The sequence below is a fragment of the Hylobates moloch genome, unplaced genomic scaffold (genome assembly GCF_009828535.3).
Source record: "Hylobates moloch isolate HMO894 unplaced genomic scaffold, HMol_V3 SCAFFOLD_8, whole genome shotgun sequence".
Classification (NCBI taxonomy): domain Eukaryota; kingdom Metazoa; phylum Chordata; class Mammalia; order Primates; family Hylobatidae; genus Hylobates; species Hylobates moloch.
In genome coordinates, this window is record NW_026652283.1 from 49,194,092 (window position 1) to 49,207,264 (window position 13,173).

Sequence of the window (13,173 nt, forward strand, 5' to 3'; positions counted from 1 at the left end):
GGGTTTCATATTGTCGTACGGAGATGGAAAGTCTGTTTTTCAAATGCAGGCAACTTCTGCATTACCTATTCTCAGAAAGCGCAGTGGGGTATAGGTGGGGGTGGGGGCTTTCTTCTCTGCAAAAGAAGTCACGAGGAAGGACCTGGCAGAGAGACTGTGCAAATGCTGCAGTATGTGTTGTGGGCATGCTTTCTGTAAGACATTGAGAATTACCAACTGATTCTACACTGGTTCAGCCTGTCATCCCCCAACTCCAGTTGCCTTCCAACTAAGAGCTGCTTGCAGCTTCTTGGCTCTGTAATACCTGAAGTTACAATATTCATCCCTCAAGACTCCTAGGTCCCAGATCCTTCCAGAACTCTCTGAAAATATTCTCATTGTATTGTCAGTAGCCATGCCATTGTTTTTTATAACATGGTGGTAAATATACATAACATAAAACTTACCATCATAACCATTTTTAAGTGTAGGGTTTGATGGCATTAAACACATTCATAATGTGCTACCATCACCACCATCTATCTCCAAAATTCTTTTTAACTTGTAAAATTGAAACCCTATGCCCATTAAATAGTAATTCTCCACTCTCTCCATCCTCCCAGCCCCTGGTAACCACCATTCTGCTTTCTGTCTGTAGGAATTTGACCACTTGAAGAACGTCATATAAGTGGAATTGTAGTCTTTGTCTTTTGATGAGTGGCTTATTACATTAGCATAACATCCTCAAGTTTCATTCATGCTGTAGCCATCCCATTCTCGATAGAGCCTCTCCCCCGTCCTTCTACTAAATGATGGAAGGTGCCTTTCATCCCACTTCCCTCTTCCAAGAGAGTAGGAGGGAAACAGGCCAGGCGAGAGAAGTGTCTTGTCCAAGGACAAATAAGAATGCTCAGCAGAGTAGTGAAAATTAGACCCTCAGTTCTCCACTTCTGCCTATAGCTTATAGAGCAAAGGCAATGTGTGGGAGTGTGGCGAGTCCCTGGATGCGCCCTATGGCCTTGAACATGGCTCTTCACCTTCTCAGCCTCAGTTTCCCCGTAGCTTAAATGGATACAGTAAAAACTGGCCTTCCTTTCTTGGTCACTGTTGTATGACCAAATGTGGTTTTGTAAGTGCCTTTAAAAGTATCATGCTCTGTGCAATAACTAAGTATGGCTGAGAATCCAGTTTGTTAAATTATAACAGCAGCTCATCAGGTTAAAGCATAGCAGTGTTCCTGTCACAACAACATACAGTTAAAACAACTAGGCCAGGAGGCCATGTAGATGAAGGTAAAGGGTTGGGGGCTGACTGCACCTGGCCGTAGTTACTCTACACTGGGCACTGTAGCTTTGTGCCATCGTATAATCACTAAACACTGTTGTTTAGTTCATTTGTTCATTCTGGAAACATATGTGAACTTCAGGTCAGTGACTAGAAAGATAAAATATATGTCAAGAGCCCATTTGCCAGGTACTGGGGATACAGAGAACAAGGTAAACAAAGTCCTGACTTCACGGAGTTTACAGTCGAAAGTGAAGACAATCATTAAACAAATAGTCACATAAATAAACACATAATTACAAATGAGGGCAAGAGCCATAAAGGGAGAGGACAGGGTGCTATGAAAGAGTGTAATGGGAGACCCACTATATATTGCAAGCCCTGGGAAAGCCTTTCTGTGAAGTGGCGTTAAACCTAAGACCTGAAATGAAAAGAAGGCAAATGTAACTGGAGTGCAGTAAGCAAGACAGAGTGTATAGTTGCTCTGTGCTTTTACTGTATAAGGTAACTGTTATCTATTGTTATATCATCCAACATAATTGTTAAAGATAGCTACTATAGCGTATACTATAGTTACAATATATTGCTGCTATAAACTGTAGTATAGCTCTATATACTCTTACTGTAAACCATAGTCTGGTATCATATACAGTAGTCTAGTTAGAAAATGTTGCTGTTCTTTAACATAAAGAGCTTGATCCATCATGGTATAGTGGCCATCTACTGCTATTCAATTCTATAGTGTACCTTCTTTAGTTCACTATAAATACCTTAGAATAGGTACTTGTATTATTAAATCTAAACTTAGCTGATGAAATCTGGGAAATCTCCCTGACAAGCCTTCCTAGATTGGATTATATGCTTCTTTAATGTGGAGGAGTGAGGAGGAGGAAGAGAAGGACGAATAAATGTTTATTTATAACTTACAGTGTGCTTAGCACTGTGCTTTAAATGCATTATCTCACTAAAAGCCTCATAACTCTATAGTGTCTCCATTTACAGATGAGAAAAATGAAGCTTAATGAGGCCATGTAATTTACCCAAGGTCATATAGCAAGTAGGCAGCAGAGCAGAATTGAAATCTGACGTGACACCCAAGTCCATTTTCTCAACCACTGACCTTTACTCCTTCCAAGCTCCTGCCTTCCCTTCTCACACTGCAGGGAACTGGTCTGTTGAACCATCTCTCCAGCCAGCAGAGTGAGGTGCCTCAGGGCAGGCCTGTCTTTGGTTCTCCTCCCAGGATCTGGCAGGCCTGGTGCTGGCTATCAGGGGAGTGTGGGACTACAGAGAGGAGCAGGGCTAAGTCAGGCACACCTGCATCCCTGCCCGCTCCTCACAGGCCACAGACCTCAGGGGGATGACTTAACTTCTCTGAGGCTTGGGAGTCTGCACCTCCAGAGGGAGATGTTGAGAGAATAAAAGCGAAAGAGCATGAGAGAGAGGCAAAGACCTGGCCACCTGTCTTCCAACATGTTTCCAGCAATTTGATCAGTTCCTGGGAAGTCTGGCTCTCTTTACTGCACTAAAATTCTGAGAACCAACCTTCCTTCCTTCATTCCTTCTTTCTTTCCTTCCTTCCTTCCTTCCTTCCTTCCTTCCTTCCTTCCTTCCTTCCTTCCTTCCTTCCTTCCTTCCTTCCTTCCTTCCTTCCTTCCTTCCTTCCTTCATTCCTTCCTTCCTTCCTCCCTATCTCCCTCCCTCCTTGCCTCCTTCCCTCTCTCCCTCCCCCGCCACCACCTTTTCTCCTGTACTCAAGCTAGATTTAGTAGATTTTTATTATTCGAATTTAGAAAAACTTTAACAAAGTTAAACAAAGTTCCTCCATCACAGAATTATGAGGATTAAATGAGATCAGTGTGTGAGTGCTTCACAGGCCATTGGATTGGCAAGTAGAATTCTTGGAGTGGCATTTCCCAAAATGTGTTTCAGAAACCCTAGCACTGGTTACAGGGAGGATGTGGACCCTCTCTCACTTAACTCTGGGAAACACTGAGTACTATTTCCCCTCTTAGATTCCCTATGTTTATAAGCATATTCAAAATTCTGAAAAGTCATATTATAAAAGAACATGTTTAACTTTGCTTAACTCTGTGTTTCCTAAACTTATTTGAACTCTGAATTTTTCCCCCCATAATGCCTTGGCAAGTCTCACCAAACCATGAAAGTACTGCTGTAGAGAGTAGTGTGGCTGGCCTAGGGGACCTCTAAGGAACTTTGAAGTTCTCAATTCTGAGTCTTTATTTTTTTTTATATATTCTCTAAAGCTTTAAGTAGTGAATTCTCATGATTGATAGGCTCTTTGTTGTACAGTTTTAGCAACAGCATTAATGCTTGTGGTTAGAGTTGCTCTCCAAGTCTCATAATGAGAATCACATATTCTCACTAGGAGAATGCTGGGGGTTGAAGCTTCAGGGTGAAACCACTTCTGAGGGCTGGAAATCTTTTATCACGGAATCCTCAAATCACAAAATCTGGGGCTTGAAGACATGTAGAAAGCATGTAGCCCTCATCACCATCCCAGTGTCCATCTAAAGCCCTGAGAGGGGAGGCATTTTGGCCAAGGTCACTGATCTCCTTCAAGCTAGTCCTTCCCGAGACAGCAGAAGATGACATAAATAAATGTGTTGAGAGAAGTATTGACCTCTCTCTCTGACCACTGCTCTGGTAATTAAACAGAAACATTAACATAAATCAAATGGTCTTTCTACCACTATTATCGCTAACAGTACACTCTGTCCGTGGAAGGTGGAAAAGCATCGCTCTCAGGCCTGCAACAAGCCATAAAACTTGCGAATGCTAATGAACCATCACTTCAGCCAATTAAGAGTGGAAGCAAAACTGTCTTTAATGAAGGCTTCAGGCATCTCTTGGGCTCTCTCTAACTCACACCCAAGGGTACCAGGAAGCCCCTCTGGACCCAGTTGCCATGCTCTTGGAAAGCAGTAAACCAACTCTGTGTAAAACAAGCCTGGCTGGCTGTCAGGAGATCTGGTTCCGGTCTGAGTTAGGCCACGGACTTTGAGTAAGTACTATTTCATCTCTGGGACTCAGTTTCTTCATCAGTAAAGTCATCCTTCTCATCTCTCATATTTATCAAACACTTTTTAGGCATCCACTATGTGCTGATCCCTGCTGCTAGGCATGAGGGACACAAAGCCCATTAAGGTTCAGTCTCTGCCCTCCAGTAGATTTAAGTACAGTGGGGGACATGCAATGAAATAAGAGTTGTTCGATAACCAGGCCTGCTTGGTACAGTGGCTCATGCCTGCAATCCTAGCTACTTGGGAGGCTGAGGTGGGAGGATCACTTGAATCCAGGAGGTCGAGGCTGCAGTGAGCCATGACTGCACAACTGCACTCCAGCTTGGGCAATGGAGCAAGACCCTGTCTCAAACAAATACACAAATACACAAGCAAACAAATAAATAATCAGGCCTGTGAGAACTCAGAGAAGAAAGTGGCCAATTCTGTTTAGGGTTTAAGGGGATGTTTTCCAGAATAAGGAACATGAACTGAGTTGCAAAGAATTAATGGGATGAAGAAGGGATGAGGGATTTCTGGGCAGCAGGCAGCCTGTATGAAGGTAAGGTAGCAGGAACCAATAGGACATGTCTGGGGAACTGGGCTTTGCTCAACGCAGCTGCAGCACCTGTTCTAGGAGGAGAGGAGAAGAGGTGAGGCAGGATGGTGGACACACAGGCAGCAGGGCAGACAATGCCTTGCATGCAAAGCTGGGGGGTCTGAATGTCATCTTGAAAGTCGTGGGCCTAAGAGCTCTAAAACTGTATAATTTGGATGGCGAAGTTAGTCAATGATTTACTGGCTGTGTGACTGGGCAAGTCAGTTACCTTAATGTGAAGTAAGGGCAATAACACTATCTATCTCAAATGAGTTGGTGTTTTTTTGGCAGATAATCTTCTGGGCAGTGGAATTTTAGGCTGTAAATTATGGTGCTAAGCCAGGAGAAAGGGAGTTCAAGATTTGAGTGCGTGAGTGAGTGTGGGGATGGCTGGTATGCCCACACTGAAGAGAAATGTTTTTCAGATGACCTGGGATTCTATTCTAATTGATATTCTCCAAGAAGAAACACAACAAAACAGTCATCATTATAACTACCCCATGATATTCTGCAAAGCACATTCCTTCCCACCACTTCTTTTGAAGCTCTCACAACTGCCCTTTCAGGTAAGTAATTATTGTCTCCATTATGCAAGAGAAACTGAGCCCAGAGAGGGAAAAGTGGATTCTCCAAGGTTATATGGAAAGCAGGTGCCAAAACTGAGACTAGGTCTCCTGATTCCTGTTCCAGTGAGCTGTCCAGAAAACCTCAGCAAGTGACCTTAGGTGGCTGTGCATGAAAAAGCCAAAGCTAATTAAAGAAATTCTCAAAAGCCAGGGTGAAACTTTCTCTAATGGACTCATGGGCAGCCTCAAATTTCTTCCTCAAAAAATATATCCCATATTTCTTCTTGCTTCCATACTACCATCCTATAAGTACTTGCTTCCAAGCATTCTCCCCGATTCCTTACCTGTAATTGCCCAGGTAGACTCCATCAGGATTGAGCATTGGTGCGATCTTGAAGACCAGGTATTCCCGGAGGACACGGGCAATAGGGTGCTGGCTTACAAGGAAGTCAATGATCCCTAGAGAAAGAGAAGAACCCGGTTTAACAACAAAGCATTTCAAGAAGGAAACATGTTTTTCTCAGCTTGGAAAACAAGAAGAGCTCAATAGGTGATTTTGGCCTGTGTTGTTATTGGCCACTTTGGGTGTGTGGCTACAGACTACGTGTTAGCTGCATAAACTGTATTTACAAATACATTTGTATTTCCAAGAGACAGTTGAAGACGTAACATTGAAGCCCATGGGCAGGAGGGAGAGAGCATTTCCTGCTGTAGAGAACTGGGAGGCCTTCCGAGAATGATAACATTTGAGCTGTGCTTTGAGAGCCCACCTAGTTTCATCACACAGAGATGGGGAGAGGTGGGCTAGCACTAAACAGTAAACTAAGAGATGCTTTCTAATAGGCACACTTAGTTAAACATTGACATCAGATGTGATAATCACGGGGTCAAGGCCCTTAGGGATTTAAATGCTCATGTTGCTGATAGGCACACGAAGAAGCAGAGAGGAAAAGCATTTTAGCCAAAGTCACATGAGCAGAAGGAGGTTTCTTTCATGTACTCCAAATGTGCTTCTTTCCCCATTTTGAAGATCCTCTGTTCCAGGACTCCAGGGATGATTGCCTTCCTGGCTTCTCACTGGCACTAAAATCACCCTGCCTTCTGGTCACCAAATTTAGAAAATTCGTCTCGATGACATTTTTCCTACTGCCAGGCAGTCCCCATGTCCCTTTCTTGAATGGAGCAAATCTTCCCCTCTTCTCCATCCCACTGCCTGTCTTCGAACCCAGGCTACCATCACACCAGGCCTGAATAACAGCCACCACCTACGAAATGAGCCCTCATTGCTGAAGCCAGAAGGATCTTCTGAAAGTGCGAATCTGATCCTGTCACTCCCTCCTTGATATCCTTCTAGTGACAGCCTGCATCTACCCATAGAAGAGGGGGTGAGAAAACAAACAACTCTGAGCCATTGTCCCTCTCCTTATCTCCCCCATGTTTCTACTCTTTCATCAGAGACCTGAAAAAGAAAATGGGCAAAATGGCGCTCTAGCATTCCATGAAATTACTATAATGCCGGAAAGTGATAGGAGAATGCAAAACCCTCCCACAATGCAGAAGTGGGGCCCCGTTCCTGCTGGAGAGAGCAAGAAAGGCGTCAAAAGGAAGCCTTTGAGCTGAGCCCTGTCAGAAAGGTAGGTTCGATAGATGGCAGGAGGAAGGCAGCAGGGTAACTAAGAACAAGTGCCCAGTGCAGGCACTCAGCTCTTGGAATGATAACTCGCTCCAGAGCACATTCCAGAGCTGCTGTGACCAGTGAGGGACATCTCAGACTTTTCATTAGGCCAGGGCTGAGAATCCATAGGCAGCTGAAAGCCAGTTGGACATCATTTACTTCTCGGCTAACGCGGCAGTAGACCAGATGCCCTAATTTATTTGTTGGTCCTCATATTAAAGCTGCAGTTTGCCAGTAAACACGCAGGGTAATGATGCCAGGCGCCCTTGTTAGGGGCTAATAATTGCTTAATCTGTCCAGTAATTGACCTCGGCTCCCGGGGCGGCCCTCCATCAAGGAGGCAGCCTGTGCTCAGGGCCTGGCCACACTGCCTCAGAGAATGGCTTCTGGAAATGGAGTAGCTCATTGTGATCCATCCTCCTTCACAGATGAGCAGATTAATTGGGCTGCCAATTAGGCAGCTAATAAAAGAATGAGAGAAAACAAAGGCAGACCAGACGCTGCAGCTGCCCAGAGCTCCCTCTCCTAGGGTGGGTGTGGGGCAAGGAGAGGGGAGGTTTTAGACTCATCAGTTGGTTTGAGGTCAGATACAATTCAAAATCATTCCCATTCATCAGGAAATAGGGAGATCTTTCTTTTCTTTCTTTCTTTCTTTCTTTTTTTTTTTTTTTTTGTGGCGAGAGAGGAATATGAGGAAGACTGTGAGGGCATGTAAGAGTGGAGAGAAAATGCCATCCCTGGCCAAGGGCCAAAAGCACTGGATGGACCAAGAAAACAGAGGGACCAGGGGAGCAGAAAGTCTCAGGACCTGTGTTCAAATCTTAACTGAGTGTTAGCTAGAGAAGTTACTGACTAGCTTCCCCTGACTAGTTTTCTCATCTTGACATAGGGATAATAATACCTAATCTGGAAGACTGTTGTGTACCTGTGTTAGAGATCCTGTGTTAGCTGCCTGACACAGCACCTGAAAATTGTGGCATGCTTCAATGAACTCACTTAGATGAAAGGTTGAAAGGCAGTGGGTAGTTAAAAACAGGATTAGTTTTAGAAGTAGGAGTCCTAGTCTGTGAAGTTGACTAACAATGAAATTTGGAGACAAGGATACCGAATGGCAGAAGCCAACAAATCAAAACAGAGCCTGGGTTCTAGTTTTGGCTCAGTTACTGGGTGACCTGTAGAAAGCCTCTGGGTCTATGCTTATCTTTAAAATGAGGAGAAATAACTAAATAATTCTCAAGGATACTCCCCACACTGACATTGTATGATTCCATCTATTTTATTCCTCTCCACCAAAAGTAGAAGAATCATCTGTGAAGTGAGGAGAATAATCTCCCTCCTGCTGGAAGACACCATCAACCTCCTTGAGATCAGCCTTTGTTCCTTCTGTAAACAAGTTTTCCAGGTCCTCTTCTTCAAGCTGATTGAATCAGGACGCTGGAAGAACGCAGGATGACAGGAAGGCTGGAAGCTAGAGAGGCCAGAAGAGGAGGCAAAGTGGTAGAGGATTTGAAATTAAAGCTGGAAGTTAGAGATCACTGCCCTGTCCCAACTTCCAACAGACCAGGATGAACCTCTCTAGCCAAACCTCAACTGAGGCTTATATTTATTGCTGATTTTTTTCTCCTAGAGTGTTTGGTTTAGGGCTGGGCACATAGTAGGCGCTTATAAATGCCTATTGATGGATTGCTCCAGGAATTCATACAACTTTGACTGTGTGGGATTAGTTGAACTGATCATCGCTCATTCTACAAACATTCATTGGCACACCAAATTCTGGGCATTTCAAGATGCCTAAGATGGTCCTGCCTCAGAGGGGTGCACAGCAAGGAGGCAACTCCCCACTGGCTGGCAAAGGCTCTGACGGACCCAGCAGGGGCCTGGGGCCCCAGAGGGGATCTTGGAAAGGGGACTTAAAAAATGAGTAGAGTGGAGCCAGATGAAAGGAGTGCCAGGATGCAGCCATAAAAGGAATAAAATCATGTCCTTTTCAGTGACATGGATGCAGCTGGAGGCCATTATCTTAAGTGAATTAACGCAGAAACAGAAAACCAAATACTGCATGTTCTCACTTATAAGTGGGAGCTACGCATGGGGTGTACATGGAAACCAAGAGAACCAGAAACCCGGGATTCATAAAGAGGGGCATGAGGGAAGAGGCAAGGGCTGAAAAGCTACCTATCGGGTACTATGCCCACTACTTGGGTGATGGGATCATTAGAAATCCAAACTTCAGCATCACGCTATTTACCCATGTAATAAGCCTGCCCATGTATCCCCTGAATCTAAAATTTAAAATTAAAATAAAAAGAAAGGGGTGCCAGCGGAAGGTATCCAGGCTGGGGTAAGAAGAGATGGTCTGTTGGTAACGGAAAGCTTTTCAATTCCAGGGCCTTGGCTTCATGGTTAAAAGCACAGACCCTGAAACTGGACAATCTGGGTTTGATGCCTCTCTCTGCCATTCGTTTGCTGTGTGGCCTTAACCTCCCAGTTCCCCAGGTTCCTCATCAATTACAAAGGGGAGAATAAGAATTACTTGTGGGTTCTTGTGAGGATTTAAATGAGTTGATACAAGCAAAATGGTACACGGTAAGTGTATGCATGTATTGTTTTCATCATTGCTCTTCGTTGGCTTGCTGTAGACATGGGAATGGAAAGGTGAACAAGGATTTGCTGTTCCAGCTGAAAAAAACCTGAAGGCGACTATAGAGCTATTGCCAGGTTTTAAGCCTGGGTCAGATATGGGCTTTGGAGAGCTCTGTCCAGCTGCAGCGTGGAATGCTGCTAAGAGGAAAGGACCTGCAGAGCAGGTCCTCCTGAAGGCAGGACAGAGGTGGAAGTAGGGTGCAGGCATAGCAGAGAGAGCTGGCAGAGGTAAGGCAGCTTTCGGTCAGGAACCAGGGTGGAACATGGTAGTGACCTGCAGGGGGTCTGCAGCGGCCAAGGTCCAGAGAGTCATGAGGTGCAGTGGGTAGAGAGAAAACAGTGTGGATAGATGGTGGCACCAATGATACAATGATTTGCCTGCTACCCCGAGAGCATCAGAACTCTTTGCTGAAAGCACCCAACCTTGAGGAACATAAATGAGATTAAGTTTCTGGCCCCTGGTAGGATGGGGCCTCAAAATAGAAACTGAATTCAGTTATAGAAAAATAAGAAAGTTACATTTCCTGGACTTCTTTTTTGGGATTGAGGCTTACTTAAACTTACACTGTGGTTTAAGTCTATCTTCCCTCCAGGCCATGAGCTCCAAGATAGCAGGAACAGGTCTCCTTTCTTTGCCACTATATTTTTAGTGCCTAGCTCAGTGCCTGGCACAGGGAAAATACTCAAGGCCTATGTATGAAGTGAGTGAATAAAGATCGACCCATGACAACTACTGTACATTCATTAGCTGTACTGACTTGAAATTCTATTGGCTCCATTTCACAGACAGGGAAAGAAAGTCAGGGTGTGGCATAACCTGCTGAGTGCCTCACAGGAACCTAGTTGGGATTCAGACCCAGTTCTGCTGGCTTCAAAGCAGTGCTCTTCCCATGAAGACAAGATGCACAGAGCAGGGAGTCTATCTGCATGTGATTTGTGGAATAATTTGCATATGCCTGCATGATTTTCTCTCTAGAGAATTCTGTGCAAAATTTATTGTTTCTATTCTCTGTTCAGAGGCAGTTCTCTGTAGTGGGAAGAGCCAAGGTTTGAAGCAAGACAGTTTGAGGTCTCTGCTTGGCCCAGTGTGTGATCTGCACCACAGCAGCCACTCTTGGCCTTTCCTTGACCTGGCACCGGGCCCCTGTACCGGACCCCTGTTTGCCCTCAGCTGAGTCCAAGGGCCTCGAATTATGGACTCACAGGGAGTCTGCTCCTGATGACCTTAAAGTTCACAGAGTATAAGTCCTCACCCTCCTGCCCCCAGCTCTGCCCATTTCACAGATGAAGAGACAGAAGTCTAGAAAAGTGAAAGGCCCTGTCACAAACCCTTAGTGGATCTAGCACCACACCTATAGTGGGAGGCTGTTTGGGATAGTGAGGAGAAGAGGAAGAACAGGTGAAGAAGAGAGGTGGGAGGAAAGCAGAATGGGGGAGGAGCAAAGGCTACTACCTCATTGACAGGAAGTATGAAGCTGTGCTTGGTCCCGGTGCCTGGCAATATTGGTGGTTGTGAGAGCATGGTGTGTGCATGTGTGTGTGCGTGTGTGTGTGTGTGCGTGCGCACATCCTCCTCCCTCCTCTTACTCCCACAAAATAACCCTGAGGAGTGAACTTCCTGGGATAGGGCTAGCTCTTTTTCTCCATATTCTAGGCCCTGATGGGCACCTTGGCATGTAGCAGCAGGGCTCAGGCTGGGAGGCAGGAGATCTGGATCTAGTCCCCACTCCACCACCAACTTACCAGGTGACATCCAGTGAATCCCTGGACTGTTCTGAAAAGAAGAGCTGAGAGCTGCCCAGTGACCTGGTGGAATTTCTGTGGAAGAGTGAAGGTGAAGAGGGGATTAGGGGTACTGGTCAGGCACCTACCTGTGCCTGGCGCTGACCCACCATTGACCTACACTGTCTCATGAAACCCTCACAACAGCCCCTTGAGGAAGACATTGCTGCCCCCATTTTGCAGGTCAGGAAATAGGGGCTGTGAGAGGCAAGGACTTAGGCAAAGTCCCCTAGCTAGATGGAAATGGTAGGCTCAAACTCAGGCCCATCAAACTCCAAAGCCACAGCTGGGCCCACTGCCCCTGCTGCCCTTCAGAGCATGGCATGGCTCCCCACAGTAGCGTTTCATAAGTGCTGGTTCCATTAATTCAATGATAAAGGGTCTAGAGAGGGCAAAGTACTCTGTAAATGGAAATTTTCAATGAAAGTTGGCCCCAGAGTCCCAGGAAGAGTCAGTGAAAGAGCATAAACCTGACCAGGAGTCAGAAACAAGGTCAACAAGGTCTAGGTCTGGTTCAGGCCAAGCTCTTGGCTTGCAAGGTGACCCTCCAGGTGAGCAGAGCTCAGCTAGTGGCCCTCTCAGGAAGGTGATGAGGAAGAGCTGGGGCCCACAGTCTGGGAGGCCTATACCTGGGCTTGGTTCACAGTAAGGATTAGGGGAACCGGGTACAAAGTGCCTCATGGAGGCCCTGGCACCGGCCATGTACTCCATTAGTGCTAGCTCCTCCCCTACTGCTGGCACTTATTTAGTGCTTTCTCTATTCCAGACCATCCTAAATGCTCGATGGATATGAACTGTGTCAGTCTTCACAACAATGCTGTGAGGCAGGATTTCTATTATTATTTCCCTTTTGAGATAAAGGAACTGAGGCATAAGGAGATTTTGTGGTTTTCCCAAGGTTACACTGCAGTAAGGGGAGGAGCTGGGATGCATGCTTAGCAGTGTAGCAGCTTGAGGGATGGCGCTGTCACATGGCTGGCCACAGGGCCACACAGGAGCTCCTCTGACCTCTCCCATAGTCACTGGAGAACAGGATAGTTTGGCCTCACAGAGGTCACGAGCAGGGTTTGGGTAGCAGAGTAAGCATCCCATCAACATGCAGAGTCTTGAGGAATCCGAGCCCTGCTACCCTTATTGCCACCCCTTCCAGAGCTATGTGGCCACAGAACTTCACTCTACTCCCAGCAGCAGGTGCATCAGCAGCTCAGCAGCGAGAACCATGGTCCCAGCCAGATGGGCACAACCGGCTTCACATGCCTGTTCCCTGCTCAAGGTCACTGAGCCAGTTAATGTGGAAGAGTTAACAGAACTGAAGGTATCTCAGCATCTGTCCACACCTTGGATCTGCTTGCTATCCCAAGAAGAAGGTGGGCCGATGGGGGCTGAGGGAAGATGGACACATTTAGGGCTATGACTGAGGAAGAAACTCCCAGCTGTGCCCTTTGGGGCTGTGATCGGGCTGTCTACATGTAGCTGAGACACCCTCAGAAAAGACCATGCCTCAGTCCTGTATTGGTAAAGTGGGGTAGTGATGCCTCTTACAGTGCCTCAAGGAAGTATGAACTGTATGTCTCATGGGGCAGATACAGAGGCAGGGAAAGATGAGAAACGGGATTGGGGAGA

General features: G+C 46.0%; 1 protein-coding gene across 14 annotated transcripts in view; it reads right to left on the reverse strand.

Annotated features, from left to right (window-relative positions):
- The window catches only part of LOC116473135 (AGBL carboxypeptidase 4), a 1,494,771-nt gene that overhangs the window by 127,585 nt on the left and 1,354,013 nt on the right, over positions 1-13,173 (reverse strand). For all 14 annotated transcript variants that reach the window (XM_058443095.1, XM_032160791.1, XM_058443101.1 and 11 more), the window contains one exon: positions 5,795-5,909. In XM_058443095.1, the coding sequence (XP_058299078.1) occupies positions 5,795-5,909 (115 nt within the window). The remainder of the gene's footprint in view (positions 1-5,794; positions 5,910-13,173) is intronic.